Genomic DNA, 26,635 nt, shown 5'->3' with positions numbered 1-26,635 from the left:
GTTTTTAACCCCCACCTGTCAGTAAGAATATCCTTGAGCTAACATGTTGCAACCCTAAGGAGGAGTCAAAAGAATATAGCATTTATTTACACCGCTCAACATGAAGCATGGAGGTGTTCACATCTACACACACACTATCACTATATAACTAAAGAAGGTTCAATACTTTAAACCCTATCCAACAATGTGTTTTACATTTGATTTGATTGTAAATCGGATGCTGTCAATGTGATTGTCTTTCTGTTTGGCCAGTGATTGGTGACCTGTGCAGGGAATCTGCCCCACGCAACCCTGAGCTGGGTAAAGCAAAGATAGTGTAAAACTACATATATTTTGCTTTCCAGGTATTTAAACAGGGAAAAAAACAAAAAGTAGAATGTGATCGTTAATTCCACTCATCACAGAGCTGGGCATGCCAGTTTGAGAAGTATTAGAGAAGAGAAAACATGTGAAGCAGCAGTTATGCTGAATGGAGAATCAGTTACAGCCACTGAATGCAAAAATTCAATAATGAGTGAATTTACTGTAAATATTCTCTTATTGGCCTTTATTTGGTAGCTATCAAGATATAAACAGCAAACTCAAAATAGTATTCAGTGCACTTCATGTATTTCATGATGGTAAAATATGTTTGTTCTACACAATATGTTTTCTGTTTATTGATGGGTTTTTATTACAATTTATTACAAAGATATTTTGCCATTAGTCAGAACATTTTGATTTTTTTTATTATGTGGACTATTACACCGATGATAACATCCCAATGCTTCGTTTTACAGCTTTTCACACTTGTCGTTCTGTCTTGCCAGAGTCGCATTTCTTCGCTCCGGAGCTTTGTGGCGACGCTAAATCGCTCCAGTGTAATAAAAATCCCCGCTGGTTTATTGTGCTTCCAGAAATAAGCTTCTCCTGAAGTAGTCCATTAGTCTCAAGCCAAGATGGAAAGATGGGTGAGGTCGACGCGTCACTGTAATGAATCAAGGGGGATGGGACGGCTTTTACGCACGGCGCCCCACCAGCCTCTCGTGTCCAATGAAGGCTGAGATCAGGTTTACAAAGGGGGCGGATGACTCCCCACTTTTGTGGTCGTGGCTGGTCGCAGAGGGCGGAGCTCCGTGCCTGGGTTTGACAGCTGCGAAACAGAAAATGTATTGCGCATAGACGGTCTGCGACACCATGCCGCTCCAAGGCAACCGCACTATCACCAGGAATGGGATGCAGCGTGGCCCTTTATAGCCTGCCCTCGTAAATCTGGGCCAATTGGGCAGCACCAAAATACAACATAGGAGGAATAATACGCTTTTATTGCACACAGTCCGGGGATTTTCGGGGCGGGCATGCACCGTGCGTTCTCGTTCCCGGTGACTGCGGAGCGCAGTCGGACCAAGGAGCGCCTGGAGGCGAGCCTGTCCGGGCTGTGTGAGCTGGAGCTCCGCAGGCAGAGGCAGGAGTGCCTGGTGCTGGGAGCTCTGGCTCTCGGGGACCCTCCGGCTCAGGGGGACACCAGAGGGGAGCTGGCGTGTTTCAGCAGCTGGGGACAGGAAAACCTGACTCTGAGGAGACAGCTGGTAAGAAGTTTTTACGCTCTTATGACTGATTCCAGTTGCTGTGGTCATGTGCTCTCTCACACCCAAAATCACAGCCCGGTGGTGACTCTGTCTGTCTCAGGCAACACAGTCCGACATAGTTGGGGAAAGCCTGCAGCGTCTCCTCATTGTGAGGACGCTGCTTGACCGTTGGTTGGACTCTTGGGTTTGGGCTGCGCCTTTTGTGTTGAAGTGACCTCTAGCTGCAAAAAAAAGTTACTCAACATGATTAATACGGTCCCTGTTTGAAAGGGTGTAATGCATTTCTGTGCTTCGGCCTGAGATTTATGTCTGTGGGGTAACGAAACCAGGGGGTGGAGCACCCGCCGTTCGTGGCACACAGACCGACTATTTAATGGCCCATTGTTCCCTCTTGTAGGTTTTTGGCTGCTACTTAACAAGCTCCCTTTCGAACCCTCGACACATCCCAGAAAAGTGAATTATTCCCCCAGCTTGCATTATTGCTTCCACAGCTTAAAATATAATGTCACCATTAACATCCATATGGAATCATGGAACAGCTTCTTTTTTTTTTTGTTTTTGTCATGGTGATCAAGTAAAGTTGTGACACAGAGATGTCTGGATTAACAGGAGAACTAAAAACTAGGTTAATGAAGGCCAGTGAAAGTTTAGGTAACAGCACACAACGGCATCGTCTCCCACGTGAACTTTTACGCACCACTGAGCAGCGCCGTACATTCTGAGGATGTGATGTTCTTTCTCTCTCTCTGCTGATGCGCAAGTTGGATTTCGGCGTCACTTCTGTTTCTGTTTGGTTGTTGCTCCTGCGTTTGAAGGCTGTCTCAACATTGCCACAATAGGAAGGCATTATTAAAGAGGGTGAAAGAGAAATTAAATCAACCGCCTCCTCCTCCTCACACCTCCTCCCTCCCTCCCTTCTCCTCTCCTCTCCTCTCCTCCGTCGGGGGGCCTAACAATAGGCGCATATGGAGCAGAATACTAATGATGGCCCCAGTGAGTGGAAGAGGCGCACATAGGTGGCCTCGATGTATTGTATTCCTGAGTACTGTATTTTTGTTATTTAGTCTTTTTAAATGTATTCATCATAGCAGTGAGTTTAGAATGTGTTTCCAGTGCCAGAGGGCAGGGCCGTGGAGTGGCTCAGTGGTGAAACACGCGTCAGTCTCCTCTGGAAGAGTGACATGCGTTCCCCCACAGGGTCGCACATTCTCCCCGTTTTCATTTTTTTTTTTCGTGAATCGATGTTTATTAACTGTTCTGCTTCTCCAAGCGTGTGAGTAATTACACGGGAAACTCCTCGGAGGATACCATGCCCGACAGGACTCTAATTGAAGTCTTGAATTGAGTCCTCATAATATCAGGTCACCATCTGCGTCCAAATCCCCAATCTCATCTTTCACATGTAGGTTAAAGTCTCTGAAATGTATAGTTCACACGTGACACGAAAACGACTGACCCATGAGACCAACGAATGTGTCTGTGCGCGCCCCTGCGCGGGTCAGCATGCGCGCGCCTGTGTGGAGCTGCCTTGAACGTGAATGTGGCCCCAGACAGAGAGAGAACTTCTTCCTGCTGCATACAGTGGGTGGTGCTGAAGGTGTTGACAGCTGTGAGACGCCAGACAGCAGCTGGGAAAGCAAGAATCTCTGACCTCCCTCCCTGCTACCCTGCTGAGTGTGTTTGGAGAAGATGTATGAATTGTGTATGACTGCGCGACATACATACAGTCATCGGCGTGGAGGAGTGTTTATCTTAGAAAACCGACACAGTGAGGTTGTCTCATCTCATCCGGTGAATAAAAACAGACTTCTTGAGATGAATAAGCTTCGTGAGCGCATGGCAAAAGGTCTCTGTAATAAAGTAATGAATACACGCTCTGCAAGATTGGATGCCTGTGTCTGCTGTTGCCTTTGTTTTGTTTCTTCACTGATTGCTCACCATCAATCAGCTTGGGTGTCCTTGTGTTAACACAGCGGCGCATCATTAGTGTGAAGCTGTTGGCGTGCCAGCAGTGACTTATCATTTGCACAAGTCGTTCCCCTGCTTTGTTTTTGCACAAAAAAGCATAAAGCAGAGTTACAGAGCGCTTTTGCTCCTATACTTTGTACACATGGACGGATCAGACATATGCATTTGCAGACCTCTTTGTAAACACACCCCAAACCGGCTGTTAGCCGCCTGGTGCCCGTCTCTCTTTGGGGATTTCTTTCACAGCCAACACACCCTGCTGCCAAGCTCACAAGCCACAACGTACACAGGACTGGGTCTGAGTCTGACTCAGTCTGCTGAGGAATCCAGCTCGCTGTGGTTATATGTGCATATACTGTGTGTACAAAAAGTCTTGCCCTCCGGAATTTATTTAAAAGATGATTAAATATGCATCGACCTGATTTAAATTAGACATTGAATGTCTTCATTTCTTTGAAGAAAAAAGATATCAGAAGTACAGTCGAGCAGAAAAATGGGGGAAGCAGTGTGTGTGTGTGTGTGTGTGTGTGTGTGTGTGTGTGTCTTCCGGCCTCCCACAGACCTCTCAGTTTGAATCCAGTCTCTACGTTGCTTTAATTATAAAGGGTCCAGCGGTGCAGCTGCATGCCTTGTGTGCCCTGTTCCATGGATTTCCATATCCTGGCAATATTGTTCCAAACCCTGCCAGCCATTAACTGGTTTTCGAGGTCTGCTCGGCAGTCCCATTTAAAACTGCCAAGATCCATACCTTGCCAACTCTTGTCTCTCCTGCAGGAAACCTTTTGTGTAACAGAATTACAATGTGTCTTTGTATGTCGACTGCTCTACTTTGTCTCTTTCCTCTAAACCCGCAAGTGTCCCGTTTTTCATAATAACACCTAAAAATGATGTAAAATCCAGAAGACACTCTTTTGTTCGGGTTTTGCCTGGATTCAGAACAGGCTGTTCTGGTGTTTTGTACACCCGCTGTGTCACATCTTAAGTGAGTGTGGCTGCACGGTGTCCTCGGTGTCTCCCATCCCCCAGCAGCCGGCGTGGGGCGCAGGATGCAGTAAAATAGCAATGATGCCGTGTGACTGTCAGGGTGACACCAGTAATCACAGAGTGCCGTCCGAAGATAGTCCGCTGCAGTGAGAAGGCTTTTGTTCATCCACAGAGAGAGATTTCTATTTTCTCTGACTGCAGGGTTATGATTTAATGACCAGCGTCATGACAGGCACAGTGTGTGTATGTGTGTGTGTGTGTGTGTGTGTGTGTGTGTGTGTGTGTGTGTGTGTATGTGTGTGTGTGTTGACAATGACTTCTTTGTGGATGCAGTCACACAGGCAATCAATCGTGTGGAGCTCCTTCATTGATTCATTGATTTCCAATAGGCTCCCCTCCTCCCAGACATTTCCTAACCCCAATCCTGAAAACAAAGCTCGGTCCGCTCCTCATCTCCACCACACACAACATATTCAGGGAATGACGCTGATTCTTGGATTACAGTAAAGACCAGAAGAAGCTCTGTCAAGACAAAGGAAATGAGCGAGTTTAGGGTGAAGAGGTTGTGTGAAGAGGACGGCTTGGATCAATTACCCCTCAGCTGTGTTTGTTTTGTGACCACATGTAGTTTGCAGGACAAAGCGGCTGGAGCTCAGTCACCGATTGGCCAAAAGGTCACTCAGAAGAAGAGCGAGCGTTTTCTAATAGACACCTCTCTCTTCAAGCGTTACTGTTATTCATGCATTTCATCATTTTAAGTCAAAGCAAGTCGCCGTTTAGCAAACCGACTAACCTATTTTCTATAAAACACATCGGAGCTTTACGTAATTCTGAATGTGTTTGAGTCTTCATTATCAAATACAGCAAAGTTACAATTTTGCACTTTTTTGTAACATATAATGTACAATACCTGCTTGGCACTGGAATTTACAAACCAGCATAAAAAAATGGTAGCCTACTATGAATACACCTTTCTGTTGACTATTTTCCTTGTTGAGCTTTTCATTATTACTGTCTCCTATTGGTCAAATCCAATAAGATTTAACATGTCCATTATTCATGTTTAATGGTTGCGGTGTCATAGCTGCACAGTACAGGGAGATAAGTAAAGAAAACACTATCAAAGTGAAATGCTAACAGATTTTGAGGGATCATAATGTGTATATTTCATTACAGACATGTTATAACCAGAAAAACAGAACAGTCAGGCTCGAGTTACATTCAAAAGGATCCCTAATGGAAGTGTTACCTTGTTAAAAATAAAACTCTCTCCATATATTTCTTAAACTGAGCTTTCTGATTATTGTGTGCCTGAAGCCCAGTGTGCCTTTCTGTAGGCCACATTTAATGTGATCAGACACAATAGTGCAAAGACGATGCTCAGGAAGCGCAGAAGCCTGCAGCGGCCGCCTGACAGACTCTCCATCACAGCAAGGCTTTAAAGTAGGAAGTGTCACCTTGTTATAAGGACATGCTCAATCTTCTAGTAATGAAGTCTCCTAATGAGTGTGTGTGTGTGTGTGTGTGTGTGTGTGTGTGTGTGTGTGTGTGTGTGTGCGTGCGTGCGTGCGTGCGTGCGTGCGTGCGTGCGTGCGTGTGTGTGTGTCCGTGTTTTAACTGGTGCCGACACGGTTGCATGCAAAATGTCTGCGGATGTTGCAACGTGTGTCAGAAGATGTCGACATGATCCTGGTGAAAACTGTCAGGGCGCCTGAAGAGGCATGACCAATTTTGCTGCACTGTCTCAGCACTGTGAGTGTCTGTGAGCGTGTGTGTGTGTGTGTGTGTGTGTGTGTGTGTGCGTGGTCTTCTTTATTTGTTCCTGCATTTATGCAAAAAATGCAAGAGCAAGCAAAATCGTCTGCGCTTTGTTTATCGCATTGTCCTTTTGTGTGGCGCTTTCTGAGTTGTATGAGCAAGCAAGTTTGTAGTGTGTGTGTGTGTGTGTGTGTGTGTGTGTGTGTGTGTGTGTGTGTGTGTGTGTGGTGTGTGCATGTGTGTGTGTGTGTGTCCCCTCCCACATGAGAAAACGTGTCCCTACCCTTCACAGAAGCCTGAATTATTCATGTTCCAACTGACTGCATGCCCTGGAAGCCGGCCTGTGCATGAGAGCACAGTGACAGATATAGATGGTGTACGTGGCCGCACGTGAAGGCCACATTTGTATTTCAGTGACTAGTTAAAGACAGCCCCGCATCTGAGCTGCAGCTTTATCCGTTTTGACAACTTGTCTTTAATCTCTTGGTGTATTTTTAATGTTGTTGTGAGACAGGAAACGCTAAACAAGCTGCAATGACTGAAACTCTCCTGATTTTAAAGCTGCTGAGTTTTTGGTTGATGCTCTCGATCCAGTGGTGACTCTCTTGATCTTGATCTGATAACTGGATAATCCGCTCATCTCTGCAGAGTACAGAATATTTGGAATTTCAGTGTGTGACTAAAAACCGTGAAACACAGCAAGTGATTGTGCAGCTTGAGAAACCAGCAGTGGAGGATCCGCAGCTGTATGTCTGCAATTAGCAATATTTTCACAAACCAGAAATCTAACTGCAGTGAACTTGATCACTAATTGTTGCCTCTTATCATCCACTCAAAAAGGATCATTTGTGTATGACACTTCATGAAAGAGACAGCGGGGAAACAGTCTGAGAGTGTGTTTGTTTTGCAGAGTGCTCTTCAGAGTTCCCCATGGGGTCTGATGCAGGCGCTGGAACAGCAGGTGGGAGAGCTGAGGGTCGACGCCGAGGACGGCAGCTGCGATGCAGCCCAGGGAGGAGGAGGAGGAGACACCGGCGATAGTCGGCCAAGTTCTGGTACGTCTGCAGTCCCTCGGACACCTTTTCTCCCATTGCGGCCCTGTCATGCATATAATTAGGGTTTATCTAAATGCAAATGCTCCAGATAATTTCCTGTCTTTCAGAAAATTCACGAAGCAATTTTTTTTCTTGTTGCATTGTATTGCTGCTGCATCCAGCAAATCCCATCTTTTCTCTTTACATTTCAGAATACAGATGTAATGACTTTGTAATTCGTTTCTGCTCGTATTGTTCACTCATGCTCCAGTTGTTCGTAATTCTGCTTCTTGGCCTATTTGTGAAATGACTGTCTGCATATGTTTAGATAGTTGGAATAATGAGCGAGCTCTGATTTAGACAAGACAGTAATTTCTTCTGGCTCTTCATGTGTCCTAGGTTTCTATGAGTCAAGCGAAGGTCAGTCTCCAAAGGGAAAGTCGTGCTCAGCAGAGGCTGCAGAGACCGTCACCTCCCGGACTTACTCCAGCGACAGGCCCAAGTCTGTCGGTAAGAAAAACAGACGTGGAAACACTGAGGTGGAGATACTGTATGTTCCAATTAGTTCTCTAAAAGAAAACCTAAAACAATCTAGAAATGTGGTACCATGAGAGCAATAGATGTGGTGAGTAAGTCTTTTAATATCCGCTTCTTGTTCATTATCTACTGTATGTAAAAAAAAAAAAAAAAAAAAAAAAAACTATAAGAAAAAAAGCTGCTTTGGCCTCTTGGCAGATTTATCATCCACTTTGATATTGAAATATTTAATTAATTGTTGAATAAATTTTGGGATTTTGTTCAGATATTTATGGTTCTCTGTGAGTTTCTGAACACACAAGTTGATTTTATTTTTCGTTAAGAAACATTCACAAAAGCTTGCAAGCAAAACACAATAAATGCTACTCCCCCCCCTGCAGCGTGCATTTCTACCCCTACAAAAACATGAAGTCATGTTTCAGCGTTCACTAAAGTCAGACGACCGCTATGCTGGAATGAACATCGGGCCCCTTGTGTCCAGAGACACGGTCTATTATCTCTGCAGCCCGTGGGTGACCATGCCAACAAAGGGTCTTGCCAGAGCTAGCGTGTCTCTATCAAAGATAGGCTGTGTCTGCGAAACCTCGGACAAACCGTGACATACTTCTGCAGCTTATTTATATCTGAACTGTGGAAAGCTCCGAAGAGAGGAAATTCCTTCATACCAAGAGGTTGAGTCCTAAAAACTCTGCTGCGCTCCAGTCATCTTTCTTCACACTGAGACAAACTGGGAAAGAAACTTAGATTTATAACCACATGGCTTCATAAATAATGATATTTACTGCAGTGGTTGATGCATTTTGTGTTTTCCATAAGTTATTATTTGCTCACTAAAAATGAGAACTGAACCATTGTGTAACATTAGCAGATCTATAAGTAACATGAGGAACTCCACAAGCCCAGAACTGTGACAAATGCATCTGCAGGGTTGTGTTTGTAACTTGAGAGTTTGACCATACTGTGTTCTGTGATTAGGAGACCCGCTCATGCTGTCTGGAGAATTCGATGTGCCGGCTCTACGCCCCACCCTGCCTCGCTCCTTCTCTGCGCCGTACCCGCCTCTGGAGGGTATCGCTGAGGAGGGCGTGGCAGTGGACTCCTGGCAGTGGGAGCCCGCCGAGACCGCCCACACCTGGCAGGAGCAGCTGGAGGAGGACCAGGCCACCGAGGAGGACTACCAACAGGCTTTCAGGGTAGAGGGTTACATCCTGAGTCTGATTCAGCGTCACACCCTCTCGCCACGGCCGAGTCAGCCCCGCACCACTCTCAACCCGGACCCGATGTACAGCAGTGCCTCTGGACACGGCTCCCTACACAGGAGAACTCCTTCCCTGACCAGGGAGCAGCACCATCCTGACGCCCATCTACAGCCCCACGCTGACCTTTCGGCAAACCCTCGGAGCCAGGCATGGGGTTGTGACCTGCTGGAAGGGGAGGCCTGTGGAGGAGAGGCCCCGTCTTTGGAGGAGGACTGTTATTTGGCTTTGCCCTACCCCCAGTCCAGGCCACACTCGCTGGCTGGGAGGTTACCGTCACCTTTGCCCTCGCTGGATCCTAACTGTGGTGCTGGGGCTCTTGACCTTTGTTATGAACCCACATCCCCCCAGCATTATCTACATCTACAACCCCCTATTCATCACATGCACAACTTAGTTAGCGCTCAGTATATCCCCGGACAGGTTTGCCATGCCCCAGTGCGCTCTCCCAGACACTACATCCCAGAGCAACTGAAGCACAACCGAGTTCCCGCCTCTCCCGACCACGCCACCTCCAAGTCCCGAACATCGAAGAAACCCCACAATGAGCGACCGAGATCCAAGAAATCCAGCAGCAAGACAGCGCGGTCCCAGTCAGAAAACAGCCTTCTCAGTCAACGGGCGCTCCCTGAAAGGAGGTACAGCACCTCAGAGAGGCACCAAGGCAGAGAGCATTCTGCCCAGAGCCACATCCAGGTCACTGGGCCGCAGGTCAGCAGCAACGGCCACAACAGCAACCGACGCTGGTGCTCCAACCTGGAGCTCAGCCAGGATGAGGGAGAGACCCAGAGAGCGCAGGCACATCGCCGGCCCCCTCGGAAAGCTCGGCAGGGTCCCCCCTGCTCCCACCAGCAGCAGAACACCCCACGGTGGCACCAAGACTTGCAGGAAAGGGCGCCTCTCTGTCGGGGAGAGGAGGGCTATGCCGCCACAGTCCCTGTGGAGTCTGAGTCCAGCATGAGCGAGGTGTACTCTCCGGCCTCCAGCTCACTGTCCAGTGATTCAGACGAGAGCGGCGGGCTGGTGTGGCCCCAGCAGCTGCCGCCTCGTCTTGCCTCCACCTCCTCATCATCCTCTCCTTCACCTCAAGCCAGTGCCAATGCCCCCGCTCAACCAAAAGCCTTCGTCAAGATCAAAGCGTCCCATGCTCTCAAGAAGAAGATACTCAGATTCCGCTCAGGGTCGCTTAAAGTCATGACCACTGTGTGAACACACAGTCAGACCTCTTTTAAACCAGCTTCATCTTCTCCTGTGTCCCACTGCCAGATCCACACTGTGACTGTTTTCATCAGGAACAGAACTGCATCATTATTATATAATAGAAGCCCAGACCCAACACTGAGTCTACCTCAAACTGCAGTTTCCTCTCAATGAGAAGCATTGAGGGGAATGATTTAAGATCTGCTAAGAGATCCTTTATCTGTAGTGTCTGGTTGTATTAATCTCATGGCCGACAGCCATCAGACAGGAAACTAATGGCTATTATGCGGCTCTAAAGGATGATTATTACTGCCAAGTCACGCTGTGTTGACATGGACCGTACTGAGGCTCAGCAACTGACTATGCTGCCAGTTGTTTTTTGTTTTTTTTCATTTAATTAATATGAGTTGGTTTCATATTCAATTAATCAAATGCCTATGGTTAATTATGTACAACCAACTGTTGTCTATGCAGCTGATTGTTCAAAAAATGTTTTCTCTTCTGTGAATTCCACCAGCAGTTTGTCAATAGCCTGATGTCGGGTGGAATATCACTGCTCTGAAAATGAGATAAAAGCATTTTAACATCAAGAAACTTAATCAGATTTACTTTATCTGCCTGGTTAAGTTTTTCTAGTTTACATCACAGTGTACAAGATAGTGAGTGTTGACATGTCCATCTTTCTACATATTAGTTCCAAATTTAGAGTTTTTTTCCCCAGAAACACAGAAAATACAACAACAAAGCCAAAAAATCCTTTCAGTGTTTCTGGTAAAAACGATTCTTCCTGCATTCGTCCAGTCTCATAGATTCCAGGCTGATGGAGGATCTTTATTTTTACATTGATTCTCAAAGAAGTGAGCTGCCCACTACCTCTCTTCTTCGGTTTGCTGATTTTGGGACCAATGAGTGGAAACAACCTGAATTCTGAGTCGGGGATAAACTTTAGATTTCATAAAGGGACCAGTGTACATTAATGCATGCCTATAACCTACAGTATAAAGAAGTGCACAAATTCACTTAAACACACAATGACACTCTGTAAATACTTAATATGTTCTTTTGTAATAATCTTTTTTGTATATACCATCATGTGGCCTTGTTTTGGAATGAATGTAGTTTGTAAATAAAAACACGTTTGCTTTTGAATTTGCTCCTTTTACACATGCTCATTATTTTCCTCATTCTGAATTGTCAAAGTAGTACACAGTTTTCCTTTATTGAAGAGGTGCCATGGCAAGAAAAGATACTGAACGGACAGCAGTTTTACAATTTTAAGGGTGCATTAACTTAACTTATACATACATGTAACTTAAAATGTCTGTACTTTATATGTTTATATTCCTTAAGGCTGCTCAGCTCCGGGCCTTAAGGGCCGACGTGCTGCATGTTTTGGGTCTCTCTCGACTCTTTACTTCAGCACACCTCAAATCTGATGTTGAAGTCATCAGGAAGCTTGTAAAAACATCTCACACTGAAACAGCCTCTTCCCTGAGGGGCCCCATCTCTTGAGCCATTACAGGGCAGACATGAAGGGTGTGTCACCCTCTTGTGGTTGAAGAGAAGAACTTATGTACAAGAGAGAGGCAAACCTATTCACCACAGCTGATTATTTATTTATCACATTTCTGTAATGATCTCAGATGTTGACAGTATGTTTACCTGGGAATTAAACTCATATTTTGTTTTTAATGGCAAAAAAAAATCATCATTGTCATGTGATAGAAAAGTAAAAAAGCAGAAGTGAGGAGTTTTGTGGCTAAAGTCGCAGAGAGACTGAACATATTGAGCAACAGTTCCTACAACCAGATAACACCTGCATGTGTCTGTGAAAAGCATACAGTACACGATGGGTTCCTCAACACCACTAGCATGTTTCAAGACCAGAATATGAGAATATTGTGATAAATAAAGGAAGAGGCAACAAATTTTGTATATCAGAAATATTGAAATATTTATTGAGATGTACAAAAAACAAAAACATTTGGGAAAAAATACATGTACGATGGCCATAGTAACTGCCAGTCTCAGACTTCAGCAGCATGACCGCCTTTGAATATCTCATGAAACCCCCTTGAAATTTTGGGGAATGTATCGACTGCTGGAATCAAACATGCAATGCATTCAAGCGCAGTACATTTGCAGAAATTCAACAGTTTCCAGGCAGCTACAGATCAGATCTCCTTGCTGGTCAGTTTAAAACTTAAATAACAGATTTCAACCACTGCTGTGCTTTGGCTTGCTCGGCTCAAAAACCTGAGATCTTAATTTCAAAATAGATCTAGGGGAAAGGAATGGCCTGAATCTCTCCTTCAAAAAGCTTTTCTTGTCTTTTCTATTATCCACCTGCACTCATCAGACATTTCATTGACACAAATTTTGACTTCAGTATTACAGGCAGCATTTCACTTGGTCAATAAAATCAAATGAAATTAAATAAATGATGGATTGCATGCACAAAAAAACTGTACTTGGGCTTAACTATGGCAAAGTTTGCAACCATTAGTCTTGGTTTTTTGTGTCTCAGAACGCCCATTGTCCCATGGAACCCCATTCAGCTAAGTACAAATGTGGGCAGAAACCAGCTTTTTCCAGCTTCTTCCACCTACTTCCATTTCTCCAGTTTTCCACAGGTGGTAAATGTCATTCCTACGTTCCAGTTTGATGAAACTGGGACTTTACTGACTTCATTTCCCTGCCCTGTTGCCTTGTGTTTTCTAATGAAACATATACGAGTAAATCCATATTTACAAAATATACAACCAGGAATATAAGGACAGAAACATTAAGGGTTGGGGACACTTCAGGAAAAATCCTAGGGATGCCTTTTTGCAAGATTTGAAAAAAAAAAGATTTCATTTTTTGAAAATGCCTCAATTCCAAGTCTGAAAGTTTTAGGGTTACAGATAATTTCTTTTGTTTATCTTGAAAAACTTTTTCCACGACAAAATTGTTCAATGTGTATTCCTCAAGAAAAATCCATAAAGTCTCAATAAACAGAGTTGGACTGTATTAAAGACTAAAGGAATGGAAGTCAGGTTTTTCTCAAGAAGATATAGTTAAAAAAAAATCCTATCATCTTCGACTTCTGGTTTGACATATTCCTCCTCTTAATAAATAAAGCAAATCAGTTCTAAAAATGTGTGTTTTACCAAAATAACTATAGATCACCTTGCTATCACTTTTTAAAATCACGATTTCTTAACAAAAACAGTATTCATGGATTCCTGCTCCTGTGTGACCCACTGAGGGTCTCTGTCGCGCCCCCCCCCCCCCCCCCCCCCCCCCCCCCTGGATGCCCGAGCCACATTTTGAGGACCTCTGAGTCTAGTCTGACAGGCCAAAGCTCGGAAGGCAGCAGAAATGATCCTCTGAATGATTTCTACTGAACCTCCGACTGATCTGATGTGAGATCGATCCAGTCTGTTTTAAAGCAAGCGCGCGCACAGTTCCATCGGGGTCACATTTTGCTCATCTCCCTCCCGTTGCTGGTGGTGCTCTTGGTGTCGGTGTGCGTGTGCGTGTGCGTGACGGTGGTCCTCGCGCCGGGCTCCTCGCTGATGAAGTGCAGCACGTTGCGCAGGGAGCGGCTCATGCTGTCCTTGAAGCCGCGGCCCAGGCAGACGTACAGCAGCGGGTTGAGGCAGCTGTTGGCGTACGCCAGGCACACCGCCAGCACGTGCGCCAGGTACAGGTGAGGCCTGCGGGGGGAGTCCGCGGGGGTGGCCAGCAGGAGACAGTCCACGATGTGCAGAGGCAGCCAGCACAGGAAGAAGCTCAGTATCACGGCTACGATGACCCGCAGCGTGCGCTTGGAGCGCGTGCGCCCGCGCGTCATGCCTCTCTCCGCGCGGCAGTAGACCACCAGGTGGCACCCCACGATGACCAGGAAGGGGACGATGAAGGCCATCACGAAGCGGAGGGCGGTGACGGGCCACACGCTGCGCCTGGTGTACGCCATCACGCACTCGCGCTTGTGGCCGCCGGCCGCGATCTCGCGTGCGTAAACAAACCGGGGGACGCTGGCCACCAGGGACAGGATCCACACGGCCACGCAGCCGTACGCCGCCGCCCTGGGCCGCCGGTTGTTCTGACACCAGACGGGCCTGGTGACCAGCAGGAGGCGGTCCGCGCTGATCAGGACCAGCTGCAGGACGCTGCAGTACATCACCAGGGAGAACGAGCCCTTGACCAGCGTGCACGCCAGCGGGCCGAAGTGCCAGTGGTCGTCGTGCGCCAGAGGGACCATGAGGAGGGGCAGCGAGAGGCAGCACAGCAGATCGGCCAGGGCCAGGTTGAGGAACCAGATGGAGGTGACCGAGCGCTGCATGCAGAAGCCAGTCACCCACACCACGATGGCGTTCCCGGGGACCCCCACCAGGACCACCAGGGCGTACAGCACCAGAGAGACGATCTGGATCGGCTGGATCTCAGGGAACAATGTGACAGGAATATCTGGAAATGTGTAATTATAATCTAGAGGATCCGTAAAGTTGAAATCGTTGTATTCAGGGTAGTCCATGGCTCCTCAGAGCTGCAAATATTAAAACACAAGTTATTTCAGGATCAAAAATATAATATAAACATAATTTTGGATTGATGAGCAGTATCTGACACAATTGTTTCATAGAGTTTGATTCAATAAATAAACAAATAAATAAGCACTTTCCCAGAACAGAGAATCTTAAATAAAATAAAATGCCTTAGAATTTTGCATAGAACAAGATTTCATTCAAACTTACAGGTCAGTGTTCTGTTGATGTTGCTCTCTCACTGCTGACAGGAACTTATGGAGCCGCTCTGCTCACCACTCTTTTATTTGACCGCCCTTCCCCACACACTTGCACAACACCAGAAACAAGTTCACAATGTATGACTTCAACAGTCATCACGAAACTGCTGATTCTGGAAACCCCTCCTGCCATGCGAAATTCAACATTTCTTACAAATAGCTATCTGACCATCTCAAATCTTGACCTGTTTTGGTGAGTGTTTCCTTTTCTTGGCTGCCTCAGTGCAGCATTAGCTTTGATTGACTTCACCATAAAAGGAAATGTGCCTAAAATGATTGACATCCACAAGACATCCACATCACACACGAAACTCCACTAAAAATCTCAATTTCTTTATATAAAGCACATGAAGGAAATGTTTATCGTAGAAAACACTTTCTTGGCACACTCACCAATTAAAACTCAGTTATTCAAAAGTCAGAGGTAATACAAGCTACAAATGTTAAAAATATTTTTGGGGACATTTTTTTGCAGTATTTTGCACCATGAGGGATGATTTAAAGAAAACGCATATTGTTGAAATTGCACTGGAATTAAACATTTTGTTTAGTTCAGATGCCATTTAAAGCTTATTATACGATAAATTCACTCAGTCAGGATCAAATCTAAGTACTTGGGCCATGAAGTTAGCGGAGCTTGCCTCCCACTCAAACACAGAGTTCAATGACGTGACTGGTGACATTTTTAAAGATCTGCTATGAATATGTGTGAAGCCAAAGTGTGATGTACCCTTTGATTTCAAATCGCAACTTTGCATATTTACCTCCGCCAGGAGGTTATGTAATCATGTCGGTTTGTTGGTTGGTTTGTTGGTTGGTTGGTTTGTTAGCAAGATCCCGGAAAAAGTAATGGACGGATTGCAATGAAACTTTGTGGAAAGGTGGGTCTTAGGCTAACTTAGAATTGATTAAATTTTGGTGATGATCCGGATCACTGTCTGGATCCAGGAATTTTTTAAAGGATTCTTTATCATTGAGAGATAGGGAGTCTTTCACATGGTTGAGCAGGCCCGCCGACAGGTGGGGACAAACGCCTGGTTCACACGGGACGCGCCGCTTCCGACGCGGAAGTGGGAAGCACCGCACACCGACTGTCAGATCAGTTAACCTACCTATGTTAACCTATCTGACGGTTCATACAGGAGACGCGGGGGACCGTTGCGTGCGTAGCGGCTCGCACCGTGGACCGCGGCCGCTCCGCTCCTCTCTATTTTCTCCGTGAGCCGCGCACCGTGGACCGCCAGTTGTAAAGCTGGACAGAGCAGATTACATCACACAGGAAGTCGGGAACGGAAAATACGAGAGAATCCGGTCAATTTTCAAATTAAAATGAAGTAAAATAACATAAATTATGTTGCTTTTTGGTTTTCCTTTTCAGATAAACACACACACACACACACACACACACACACACACACACACTCACACACACACAGGGAGAGAGGGCGACAGAGAGAGCCACCGCACGCTGCAGCGCTCTGCTCCGATCACACCCCCGATCACAGTGTTGTGTGATTATATCTGGTGTTCTTATGGTTGTTGGTGACTGATTTGAGCTGTGGCGGAGGTCTGCGCTCTCTGAGTGCCAATTTCTATTTGCAGTTGCAGTCAGTAGGTTTAAACATCAGATATTAAACTAAGTGTTTTCTGAGCTACATTCATTCTTCCAGACCAAGACGTCTTCATCAAACTCCACATCTCAGAAACAGCAGGTGTATGGACCAGCAAGGTTTCCATAGTTTTATCAATCACCAAGGTTATGCTTATGAATTATGAAACATATTCAATTGTCAGGATGGTCTCAGCTGATTTTCCATGCTGACCCTGTTTTTGTTGGTTTTTGTCATGCATCTGCATGAGCAGTAGCTCCTTTCACAGCCAACTTTTTCCTTGATTGCATCCATTTTACTTTAAATTGCATGAAATTATCCATTTCTTAAGAAATGAAACCAATTTGATTTGTTGAAAAAGTTACAAAGTTTTACTGTTTGCATGATATGGTAGTTGAGAAGAAGAGCAGTTCTTAAAGCTTACAGGGAAATGAAGCAACGTAAATCTGAAGCACCAGAAAATATTTTTCTATATTGTGGGGGGAAAATACTTTATTGTTCAGTTCATCACAATCATATTACAGTACCACAAAGACTTTCCATATTATGTACAAGTTATTCACAAAGATCCTAAACACAAAATAAAGGACTATGAAACCGCTACAGCTCTCATTGTATAACAGCTACATGTGGAGCTGCCTTCCTGTCGGGGCTCACATTATGAGACAAAGCGACTGAGCGTCCACTCCGGTCCAGAAAAGGAGAAGTAATGCTCCTCTGACCAATGATTTTTTTTTTTTTTTGCACCCCTGTGAGAAATAAGATCATCACTCATCGTGCGTCATTTATATTACTCACAGTGAGACATTTGAAATGAGATGATACCATTGTCTCGTAGTTTACACAAGAATATCACAACACTGCATTTGTATTGATTTTTAAGGAACATTTTGATGCACCACAGATTGAAGCAAATAGAGAACAGCCAACAAACAAGTGCAGATGTGTCGTCAAGTAAATGTCCTCAAACGTCACCTGCGGGGTGAAAATGGTGATTTCTGAGGAGGATGTGTGATAAGGTTGCTGCCTGTTTAAGAGGCAGAGCCGATGTGTACAAAATGAGCAAAACATAAACGAAAGACAAAAATGTTGCTGTGACAGGATGTGTGCGTGATATCACCGAGATGTTCAAACTTAGGAAACAACCAAGGAAATGAAACTCAACATCACAACGTCAGCAAAATGTTCCCTAAAATAAGAACAGAACAGCTAAGGTGTGCTGAAATCTGTGGGTGTCTTTTTCCATGGTCTTTTGTGTTGTGCACGTTGATATAAGTGAGAATGTAAATGTCCCAGCTGGCATGTTTTCTGTTTAATCTCTGTACAACACACTGTGGTAGTTTTCGTGTGTTTCCACCGTATGAGCTGATGTGTTGGGATGTTTCCTCACGCAGGGAAAGACTTCTCGGAGGTATTATCAGTTGAAGGCAGGAGCGCTGCTCGGTGGAAGTGTCGGGGTGTCGTCTCTGAATGCATCCGACTGCAGGTCTGTAGAGAATTAAACACACTGCTCTCATTTCCTCTGATTATTAAACATTCAACAATGAAACTGTGGCGTTGCACAACATGCCCGACAACTCCCATTTTCACACTTATTTCCAATGAAGGCCTGAATCAGAAATAAACTGCTGAAACATGGAATCTGAAAGCTGAATAACCTAATATAGTATAATCACAGTTTCTTCTTTTCACTGGTTTCGTAAATGTAACAAACTCTGAAGGAGTAATAGAATGGTTTGATCGTACAGCTTCGGTTTAATTAGTTTAACATAAACTCCACACAAGAGTCAGAAATTCTGTCTTTGTTAGATTATTTCTTGGAAATTAATATAAAACATTTGGAAAGCCTGGTCATCCCCTCTTTAAATGGTGCAATATGTGTATTTGTGGGATGAGTACATCTATCTCGTCTGCCTTGAAGCAAAACTATTACTCTTTGAAATCACGTTTGATGGAAACATGCGATCCTGAGGTTTACTGACTGTTGCAGGTTCCTCATAGCGATTCTTGGAAAGAATTGCTCTTGAACATCAGCTTATATGGAAGTGATTTGATGTAAAGCTGTGTTTTCTGCTCATATTCTGTCCTTTTTATAATCAACACACTCAGATTATCTCATACGACCGCGCCGTTTCCAAATAACGTGTAAATAATTGTCCCTATTCTCAGGCGATTACACTTGTGAAACACATTCCCTTTAAAATTTAGAGAAGTAAGATGAATTAAAATGCTGACTGTAGCTGCAGCTGGTTACTTCTCCCCTTCAGATATATTTTTAGAATAAGACAGAAACCTAAAGAAAGAGCTGGTCACTGGGGGTAATGTGAGGTTTTGAAATTCTGTGACCTTTGAGTGTGAACGAGTCCTACCAGGTGATGAAATCAAAGCTGAGCCTTGGTTAAAAAAAAACTGATAGCAAAATGATATTCTCACCAATAAGTGTCAAGCCCGGCTGGTTCAGTATGACTGACGTCTCCTCTTCCTCCTCCTCCTCATCCTCTCCCCAGTCTGCGATGTTGGCCGGAGGGATGCACTGCTCTAAGAACAGGTCCTCCTCGTCCTCCTCCATGTCCATGTTCTCTGGCGGCCAGCGCAGCTCTCCGCTCTCCACCTCGCTCAGCTCGGTGGGCTCCACCACGATGGAGGGCAGGCGCTCCTTCTCGTGCTCCTGCTGCTGGCTGTTCAGAGACGTCTCTGCGCTCAGGACCACCTCCACGGGGTCGGGGAAGATCTGCGGAGGAGTTGAGAGGTTTAGGAGGTGAGTTTAAATTACCCATTTTCTTCAAATTAAACATTGACTGGACAGTAAGACCTCAAAAGTTGGCAAAAGAAACCTGAGCCGCTCAGTTATACTGTTGTATTTGTGCCTGCTAATAAAGGCTAAGTTAATTCAGGTAATCCCAAAATGATCAGCTTTGATCAACTGAAAAAGAGGAAAAAATGACAAAGAAATTCAAAACATTCTGAATTGATTTTAAAAAAATGCGGGTTTAGTTACTTCATGTGACAAACCCACATTCGTCACACTGCTTTCATCACTTCGGCAGGTTTTATATTGACTCACATAACTTCCTGCCGACCTTCTGACCTTCATAGGTACTATAACTCGCCAACTGTCAACTCTTCCTTTCCTTTAACCTCAACCTGTACCACAGTCCAACCATAGAGAACGTCTTCACCTCAGAATGTACGGTAAATCACTTGTGTCACGGGACTTGATTTGCCCTCATACTTCAGATAAATCCCTGTCATATGAACAGATTTAGGTTTCCACAATGTTTGAAACAGCACACATCTTGAGTCTACCTGGAATGGCAACCTCTGGTCCTTCCTTTGCATGTCTTCGCAGTCTGGATCTTGAGCACTCATCTCCTCCATTCCTCTGGAGACAAAACAAAGTCACAATGAGGCAAATGCACAAAGTATAAAACTAAAAAACACACATTAAACATTATTGTCGGCATGTGAAGCATCTCTCCATTCAACCTTTGAACCAAAGTAAAATGTATTTAATCTGTTTAGTCTTTTACAAAGGAAGACTTGGACTTTGGATCCCTCAGCGTTTCCTTCAGATGACATTTTAAAGGAAATTCTGTTTGCTGACTGCTCTCATGGCTGTGTTGTTTTAACGGACACATGTCTGTCCTGTCTGCATACGAGCGCCTCTCAGCCCACAGCCTGCAGTCGGACTCTCGGTGACACTGGGTGAAATCACATCATCCGGTTTTCTATGAAACAGCGTGATTGCCCCCTCGTACCCCCGTGTCATGGCTGAATTCCAGCAGGATCACAACATCCGACTGGCTTTCTATTGGTCAAAGATTTCCTGTCCTACATCTCAAAGCTGGCCAGTCCATGTGAAACTATGAGACTGTACACACATACACACAAACACACACACACACACACACACACGCACGCACGCACGTCAGATTAGTGCAGAGCGCAAATAGGGTTTGATACAAAATGGATTATGGAGTTTGGCACTCATATTTATCATTTTATTTATTTATTTATCTGGATGGGATCCTGACTGAACAAATGCCCTGTTTTGGCTCGGTTATCTCGACCACAGTACTGTGATTTTTGTGAGCCAAAGCCGATTATGATCAGTGACACAAATGTCAAAGTTGTCTCTATTTTCATTTCACAATAAAAAAAAAAAAAGGAAAACATTTCTGTGTTCACACTCTAATGTATCATGATCGGAGACCCTTGTTTTGGTGAAATGTGTGTCCACATTTGACTTCAATCTGTTTACGCCGGTCTCCAGAAAAGCCGCCGGGGGGATTAAGAAGGCCGGAGGATCTGTCTGAATCCTCTTTTCCTCCCTCTCTCCTGCTCCTTCTCTGTTTTTCCCACTGCGTCTCTCTGTTAGTCCTCCCTCCATAAGTACCAATCACACTGCGCTGGCTGGTGTAATGACACAATCTGCTAAATCTAGCTCCATCTTTAATGAAATTTCAGCTGGAAGGCAAATCTAATCCACAGACTTTCTGTTTTTAGACACTGTTTTGGGTTCCTCCCTCTTTTTATTTATTTATTTATTTATTTTAAGCATTTGCAAAGCACTCTTAAATTCTTTCTGAATATGTGGTTCTGTGGTGTTTATGTTTTATAAAACTGACCAGACAGTTGAGGAGCATCCTGAACTTGTGTGCTGCTCATGGAAAACAGAACAGAGTTAAACTTGAAATTTAAATTCCAAAAGGAAAATATTCCTAAAGATGTAAATTGACTTTTTGGTATTGTCAGTAGTTATCCATTCAAACTTCTTTATAAGTACCACGAAGCTGTGTGCTACACAGGATTAAACATCTGGTTTGTCCATGAGTGTGTTGACATTATTCAAGGCTTGGATCTGCTCTCAGAGGTCATTGTGAAAGCACAGACATTATATATGCACCAACAAGAGGTTCACTGTAAAACTGAAACTCAACATTTAACAATATAATATACTATACAAAACAAATAAATCATTTTAATCACATAATTTTATTTTATTACATATATTATGTACATTATTAGGTGATCACAAGTGAGGAAAGACTTATAAAGTTGCATTTAAATAAAAAATAATGTTAAATCGCGCTTAGTATTTTCACTTCACTATCCAACTTTTTAAACCAATAAGAATTCCATCTCCATCATAAAAAAAATGATCCAAATTGTGGACATATAATGCTTTTGAAAGTCGTACTCTCGATCACATGTTCTGTATTGACGTTTGACAAGACTTAAATACTTAAAGGTGCATTAAGAAGTTTTTCAACTTTAAAAATACTTATTTTCCACCATAAATATGTTACAAATATTCAATGATGTGTAGAATGTGCCCTGACATATTCATTGCAAGTACCGCTAACAGCGCTAAATTGTCAGCACTTAAGTTGCAGAGCCGGTGTTCTGTCAGATTTTGCTACCCATCGAAAATTTTGGATTTGATTTGAGGATTTGATTAAATTTGATTACTTTGTGGCTATGCGCATGCGTTCCACATCATTAAAATCACGCCAATAGTTATTTGCTCCCTGTCGGAGTTCGCGCCCTGTGAGAGTGAGCATCGTGAGCAGGACAGGAGCGCTGGAAGAACTGGTCAGTACTTTGTGTTGTAAAGTACTTATAAAACACATCAAAACTAGCTGGGGTTAATGGCACAAGGCTATTGGGATGAATACTAATGATTTATTCGTGCACTGTGTACTGGGAGCATTATTTAATGGGGGGGGAAAGGTAGCAAAAATGTATAGACACGTCTGTCAGAAAATGCAAAGGTAGCAAAATATGACAAGGCAGCAAAATCTGACAGAACAGGCAATTTGTATTCCTTGGGGAGAATTTGAGATGATGTGACGTAATGCGCGCTCCCGCTGGCCTGATTTGCTTAGCTTTCGTTTTGTCCGCCATTACTCCGCCAGATGCTTAGCGAGCAACACCTGAGCAGTATTGAGGATGGATCTTCCAGAAAGTAAGAACAGACCGGCTTCTAGCACTGCCACAGCTCCAGCACAGACCCCACCAGGCAAAAGACACTTAAATTTTACTCGAGCTACTAAAAGAGCAAAGAAGGAGTTCCCCTCTTCTGTGCACGTACATGGATGCAAGCCACAGGCACGAGCGTTTCACTAAGCTGCAGTTACGCCGAAGGCCTGTAGAGAACGTTGTTTCGCATGAAACGTGCAAACTCCTTAATGCACCTTTAAAATGTACTCTTGAAAGTAAAAGTACCTGAAAAGTATTTGTTATTCATTGTGTCTTCTGTTGGCGTGTTCCTTTCAGGCATCCATAGCTTTGGGAAACCACACTAGTTTCAACAGACCTCTGCTCTGACACTTTATAAATTCAGGCCACGGTGACTCTGTCTAAAAACATGTGTCTCAAGCCAAAGCCGTTTGAGTCCAGCTGTTAAACCTGAGCCTAATCTTTTTGTCACTGTCTTTGTCAGACTGATTTGTTTCGATTCCAGTGAAACGATTTCAGCCTCATCGCTTTAATCAACATGTTAATTGTGTAATATGACAAATGAAGAAACACCAAGCCAGTTTGCACCAGCCATCAAAACGAGGACATCCTGTTCTCAACCAAATAGGATCAGCTTTGGGTGGAGGCTATCATTTTTGACCCACTTGTGAATGTGCACGGCCCCACAATTCAATTTCTGAAATTACACTGCTGACAAGTGTGTCAGGCTTAAGCTGTTTGTGTGCCACCTGGGATGGAAACTTTCAGCGGCTATTATGATGAAGAAGCTTAACCTCCATGTAATCCTTCTCATATACACTTGCTCTGACACCTGCACATTTCAACTCGGTCAGAGAGCCCAGTGTTCGACCGGGGAGAAATCCGTCATGCTGTTGCAGAGGAAAAGAAAATGCCTCTTGCATCGACTGATTACCAGCTGATTAGTGAAAAGAGGGATATTTCTTTAAACCAAGTCTAAACAGCATACTTTTATTTGTTTTATATTTATAATGAAAATCGTCTTTTGTAAAAAAAAAAAAAAATCATCTGTTCTTCTCTCCATCAAAGGAAGTCTTCACTTCTCACCTCTCACAGATGCACACGCATCAACAAAAAAAAAAAATGCAACAGTCAGATAAGAAACTTTGCTTCTTTGCAACGTGTTGCAGTTGAGCAAGGGTAAAATGTCACTCTGAAGAAACTCTGAGGCAACATTGCTGCAGTCCTCAAAGCTTTCCTCTTTCATAAAGACCAATTAGCGCTTCGCCTGCAGATCGTTGCGTGATTTAAAGTGTTAAAGGATTAAAGGAGCCCGGTGGAGATTGTCCTGACAGAATCCATTCACGGCTCGGTTTGGTCTTGACCTCTCAAAACTTAAAATAATAAAGAAAAAAAAAAACATCTCAATCCTCATAGTTTATAGCTCTGCACAAATGGATCCTCACATGTGCACACACACACCCTCACAGTGCAATGCGGCATCCTGTTACACTGGTATCACAGCATAATCCTAATTCTGGGTTACTATTTTCATGTCAGTTACAGACAGAAACAACCTTATGAATACATTTCCACATTCAGGAATGAGTTTTTGTATATTTATGCAATTTGTTTTATTTTCGGGTTGAGTGTGGAGTCCTCTTATAACGGAATTTGTTGTTTTGAAAAGTTTTATCAGACGTTTTGTATATAACTTATTTTATTGGAACTATGTGCGATTTTGTAAAATATATGTCGAAGCAAAACAGTATTTTTTAAACTACTGTGCTGTATTGACAATGGAAATGGGGACATCTCCAGCTGGACCACAGCTAAATTCACCTTGTCAGATAATTGTGTGTTTAAGTAAGCTGACACTTCTTTCTTTATTGGAAACTGATTTCATTCTGTCAGAGCAGAGCTCTCTTGTATACATCGATGACAGTGAACCTTCGCCAAACTTCTACAATTTGGAACTTTTTTTAAAGCAATTTCAAGAACGTATTGAGAAATCGGTGAGGAAAACTCCTCAGTAAAACTCACACTTCTTGCAGTTAAACTGCCCACACAGGACTGTGGCCTCAGCGGCTTCTTACCCCTCACTGGCTGTCAGGCAGAAGTCTTCTCCATCTTGGCACAGCTCCACCGTGGTGAAGCTCGGCCCCTCCACATCCAGTACAGGTGGCAGGAGAGGGGGTGCAGCAGGAGGCGAGCAGCTCCTGCAGCATTCCCCCTCCGCAGAGTCCTCACTCAGGTTTGTGGCCTCCAGGGCGAAGCCTGGAAGAGAGCTGGGATCCCAAATCCTCAGTGGCCCCTGGATTCAAGCAGGAGCCTTCCGGTGTCTCGCAGCTCGGGTTACTGAGTTCCTCTTCTTTCCCAAAACCTACACACACTTCCTTGCCTCCAGTATCCTACTTCCTCCCTCATGTCTCCCTCGGGATCTCTGCCGGTCCCACCCCACCCCATCGCCAGGCTTTGGAGAGGAGCGGGATTAGCGTCGCTTTCGATTACCAAGGCTGGACGGATGACGTGTGCAGGCTTGATGGTCCTCTCTGATGAGTTGGCACACTGGATCATGGGTGCATCGTGGCTGATGAAAGTTCCATCAACTCAAGAGAAGCTCAACTCCTGCCTAAGGTGGAAAGGTTTTGTTTTTGTTTTTATGATGATGATTCTCTCCATCTTGTTAATCCAGCCTGCCTGGTCACATCTTTCTCTCTCTCTCTCTCTCTCTCTCTCTCTCTCTCTCTCTCTCTCTCTCTCTCTCTCTCTCTCTCTCTCTCTCCCTCTCTCCCTCTCTCCCCTACTCTTTGTGCCATGCTGCTCCATCAGTGGATTTAGATTTGGCCGATTCATGGAATTAGCCCTGGGATCAGGGACTGACGGGTGGAGAGGGGATATAGAGCACACACACACACACACACACACACACACACACACACACACACACAGACACACACGCACACGCACACGCACACACACACCTATATAGCAGGCAACAACTATTGCTAAACAAACAGAGCACAGCTAACAGCAGTGTGTAATCCGTTCTGGCAGGTAAGTCAATAGGCTATATATGGAACAAGGTAGAGAAGGAGCTGGTGAAGAGTGAAGGAGCTGGTGAGGAGTGAAGGGCGTCCTCCCGCAGGGCCCGAATGAATTTTCTGTGAAAGAAACAAAGATAATAAGACTCAACACTGGAGACACCTACTTGCAATCGGTCTACTCTAAATGAGCCCTCCAGGGGTATTTCCTGACATTAATGAAATTGTATTATGCTTTTAAACTTTAGATTTGAAGATATTTATAGGATGGTGGCACAGTGGTAAGAAGGTCACAGGTTTGGATATGTCTGTGTAGAGTTTGCATGTTCTTCCTGTGCATAGAGTGAATGTGTTTAGCATAGATAGGTTTGTTTCCTGTAGGCTGTGACCTTGACCTGGATAAAGCAAAATGTGTATCAAAAAATAAATCTGTGAGGTCTGGACTTCATGTTTCTGTGCTGCATGATCTGTGTTTGCAATGTCTGGTAACCAGCCTGTGCTCTTTCAGTGACTTTCTCCTTCAGACAAGGAAAGAAAATTCTTCAGTTCCAGGTTAGATTGTTTGTTAATCATGTCAAAATAATTAAAATAATATATTTTACAAGGTTTTCCTCTATTTATCAGATGACTATCTGCAGAGCATTAATGCATTTTTTGTAGGTTTGGGGGTTTTTGGACTTTTTACAAATGTAAAAGAATTCCGGTGGAGGGTGCTCATTTGTTTAATTACTTATTTACCTTAGATACATTTAAGTTACTGGAGTGATTATTGTTTTTTTTTTTTTAAAAAACATCAATTTATTTGTGTAGTTTTTGGGAGATATGTTCCATATGCATTTTTCAGTTTTATCCTTTTCACTTCTCTTTTGGACACATGTGTGCTGGTACATGTTGCTTAAAGATGCTTCCTTACAGCCATCTAAATATAACGGCTTGTTGTTTTT

General features: G+C 44.1%; 3 protein-coding genes across 3 annotated transcripts; 1 reads left to right on the top strand and 2 right to left on the bottom strand.

Annotated features, from left to right (window-relative positions):
- The first annotated feature begins 1,165 nt into the window (after positions 1 to 1,165).
- Positions 1,166 to 11,425, top strand: LOC115400093 (dapper homolog 3). Its single transcript, XM_030107750.1, has 4 exons — positions 1,166 to 1,568; positions 7,189 to 7,333; positions 7,712 to 7,822; positions 8,825 to 11,425. The coding sequence occupies exons 1-4, from the start codon at positions 1,338 to 1,340 to the stop codon at positions 10,312 to 10,314; spliced, it is 1,977 nt and encodes a 658-aa protein (XP_029963610.1). The 5' UTR covers positions 1,166 to 1,337; the 3' UTR covers positions 10,315 to 11,425.
- Positions 11,426 to 13,608: 2,183 nt separating this feature from the next.
- c5ar1 (complement C5a receptor 1) lies at positions 13,609 to 15,091 on the bottom strand. Its single transcript, XM_030107751.1, has 2 exons — positions 15,048 to 15,091; positions 13,609 to 14,839 (listed from the first exon to the last, which is right to left on the bottom strand). The coding sequence occupies exon 2, from the start codon at positions 14,825 to 14,827 to the stop codon at positions 13,766 to 13,768; it is 1,062 nt and encodes a 353-aa protein (XP_029963611.1). The 5' UTR covers positions 14,828 to 14,839; positions 15,048 to 15,091; the 3' UTR covers positions 13,609 to 13,765.
- A 3,001-nt stretch (positions 15,092 to 18,092) lies between these two features.
- On the bottom strand, positions 18,093 to 25,230 carry lbhl (LBH regulator of WNT signaling pathway, like). The gene is made up of 4 exons (XM_030107752.1): positions 24,744 to 25,230; positions 20,014 to 20,089; positions 19,141 to 19,438; positions 18,093 to 18,195 (listed from the first exon to the last, which is right to left on the bottom strand). The coding sequence occupies exons 2-4, from the start codon at positions 20,083 to 20,085 to the stop codon at positions 18,125 to 18,127; spliced, it is 441 nt and encodes a 146-aa protein (XP_029963612.1). The 5' UTR covers positions 20,086 to 20,089; positions 24,744 to 25,230; the 3' UTR covers positions 18,093 to 18,124.
- Positions 25,231 to 26,635: the final 1,405 nt, after the last annotated feature.

Source organism: Salarias fasciatus, chromosome 14 (assembly GCF_902148845.1).
Source record: "Salarias fasciatus chromosome 14, fSalaFa1.1, whole genome shotgun sequence".
Lineage (NCBI taxonomy): Eukaryota > Metazoa > Chordata > Actinopteri > Blenniiformes > Blenniidae > Salarias > Salarias fasciatus.
This window is presented reverse-complemented; position numbering and strand designations above follow the sequence as displayed.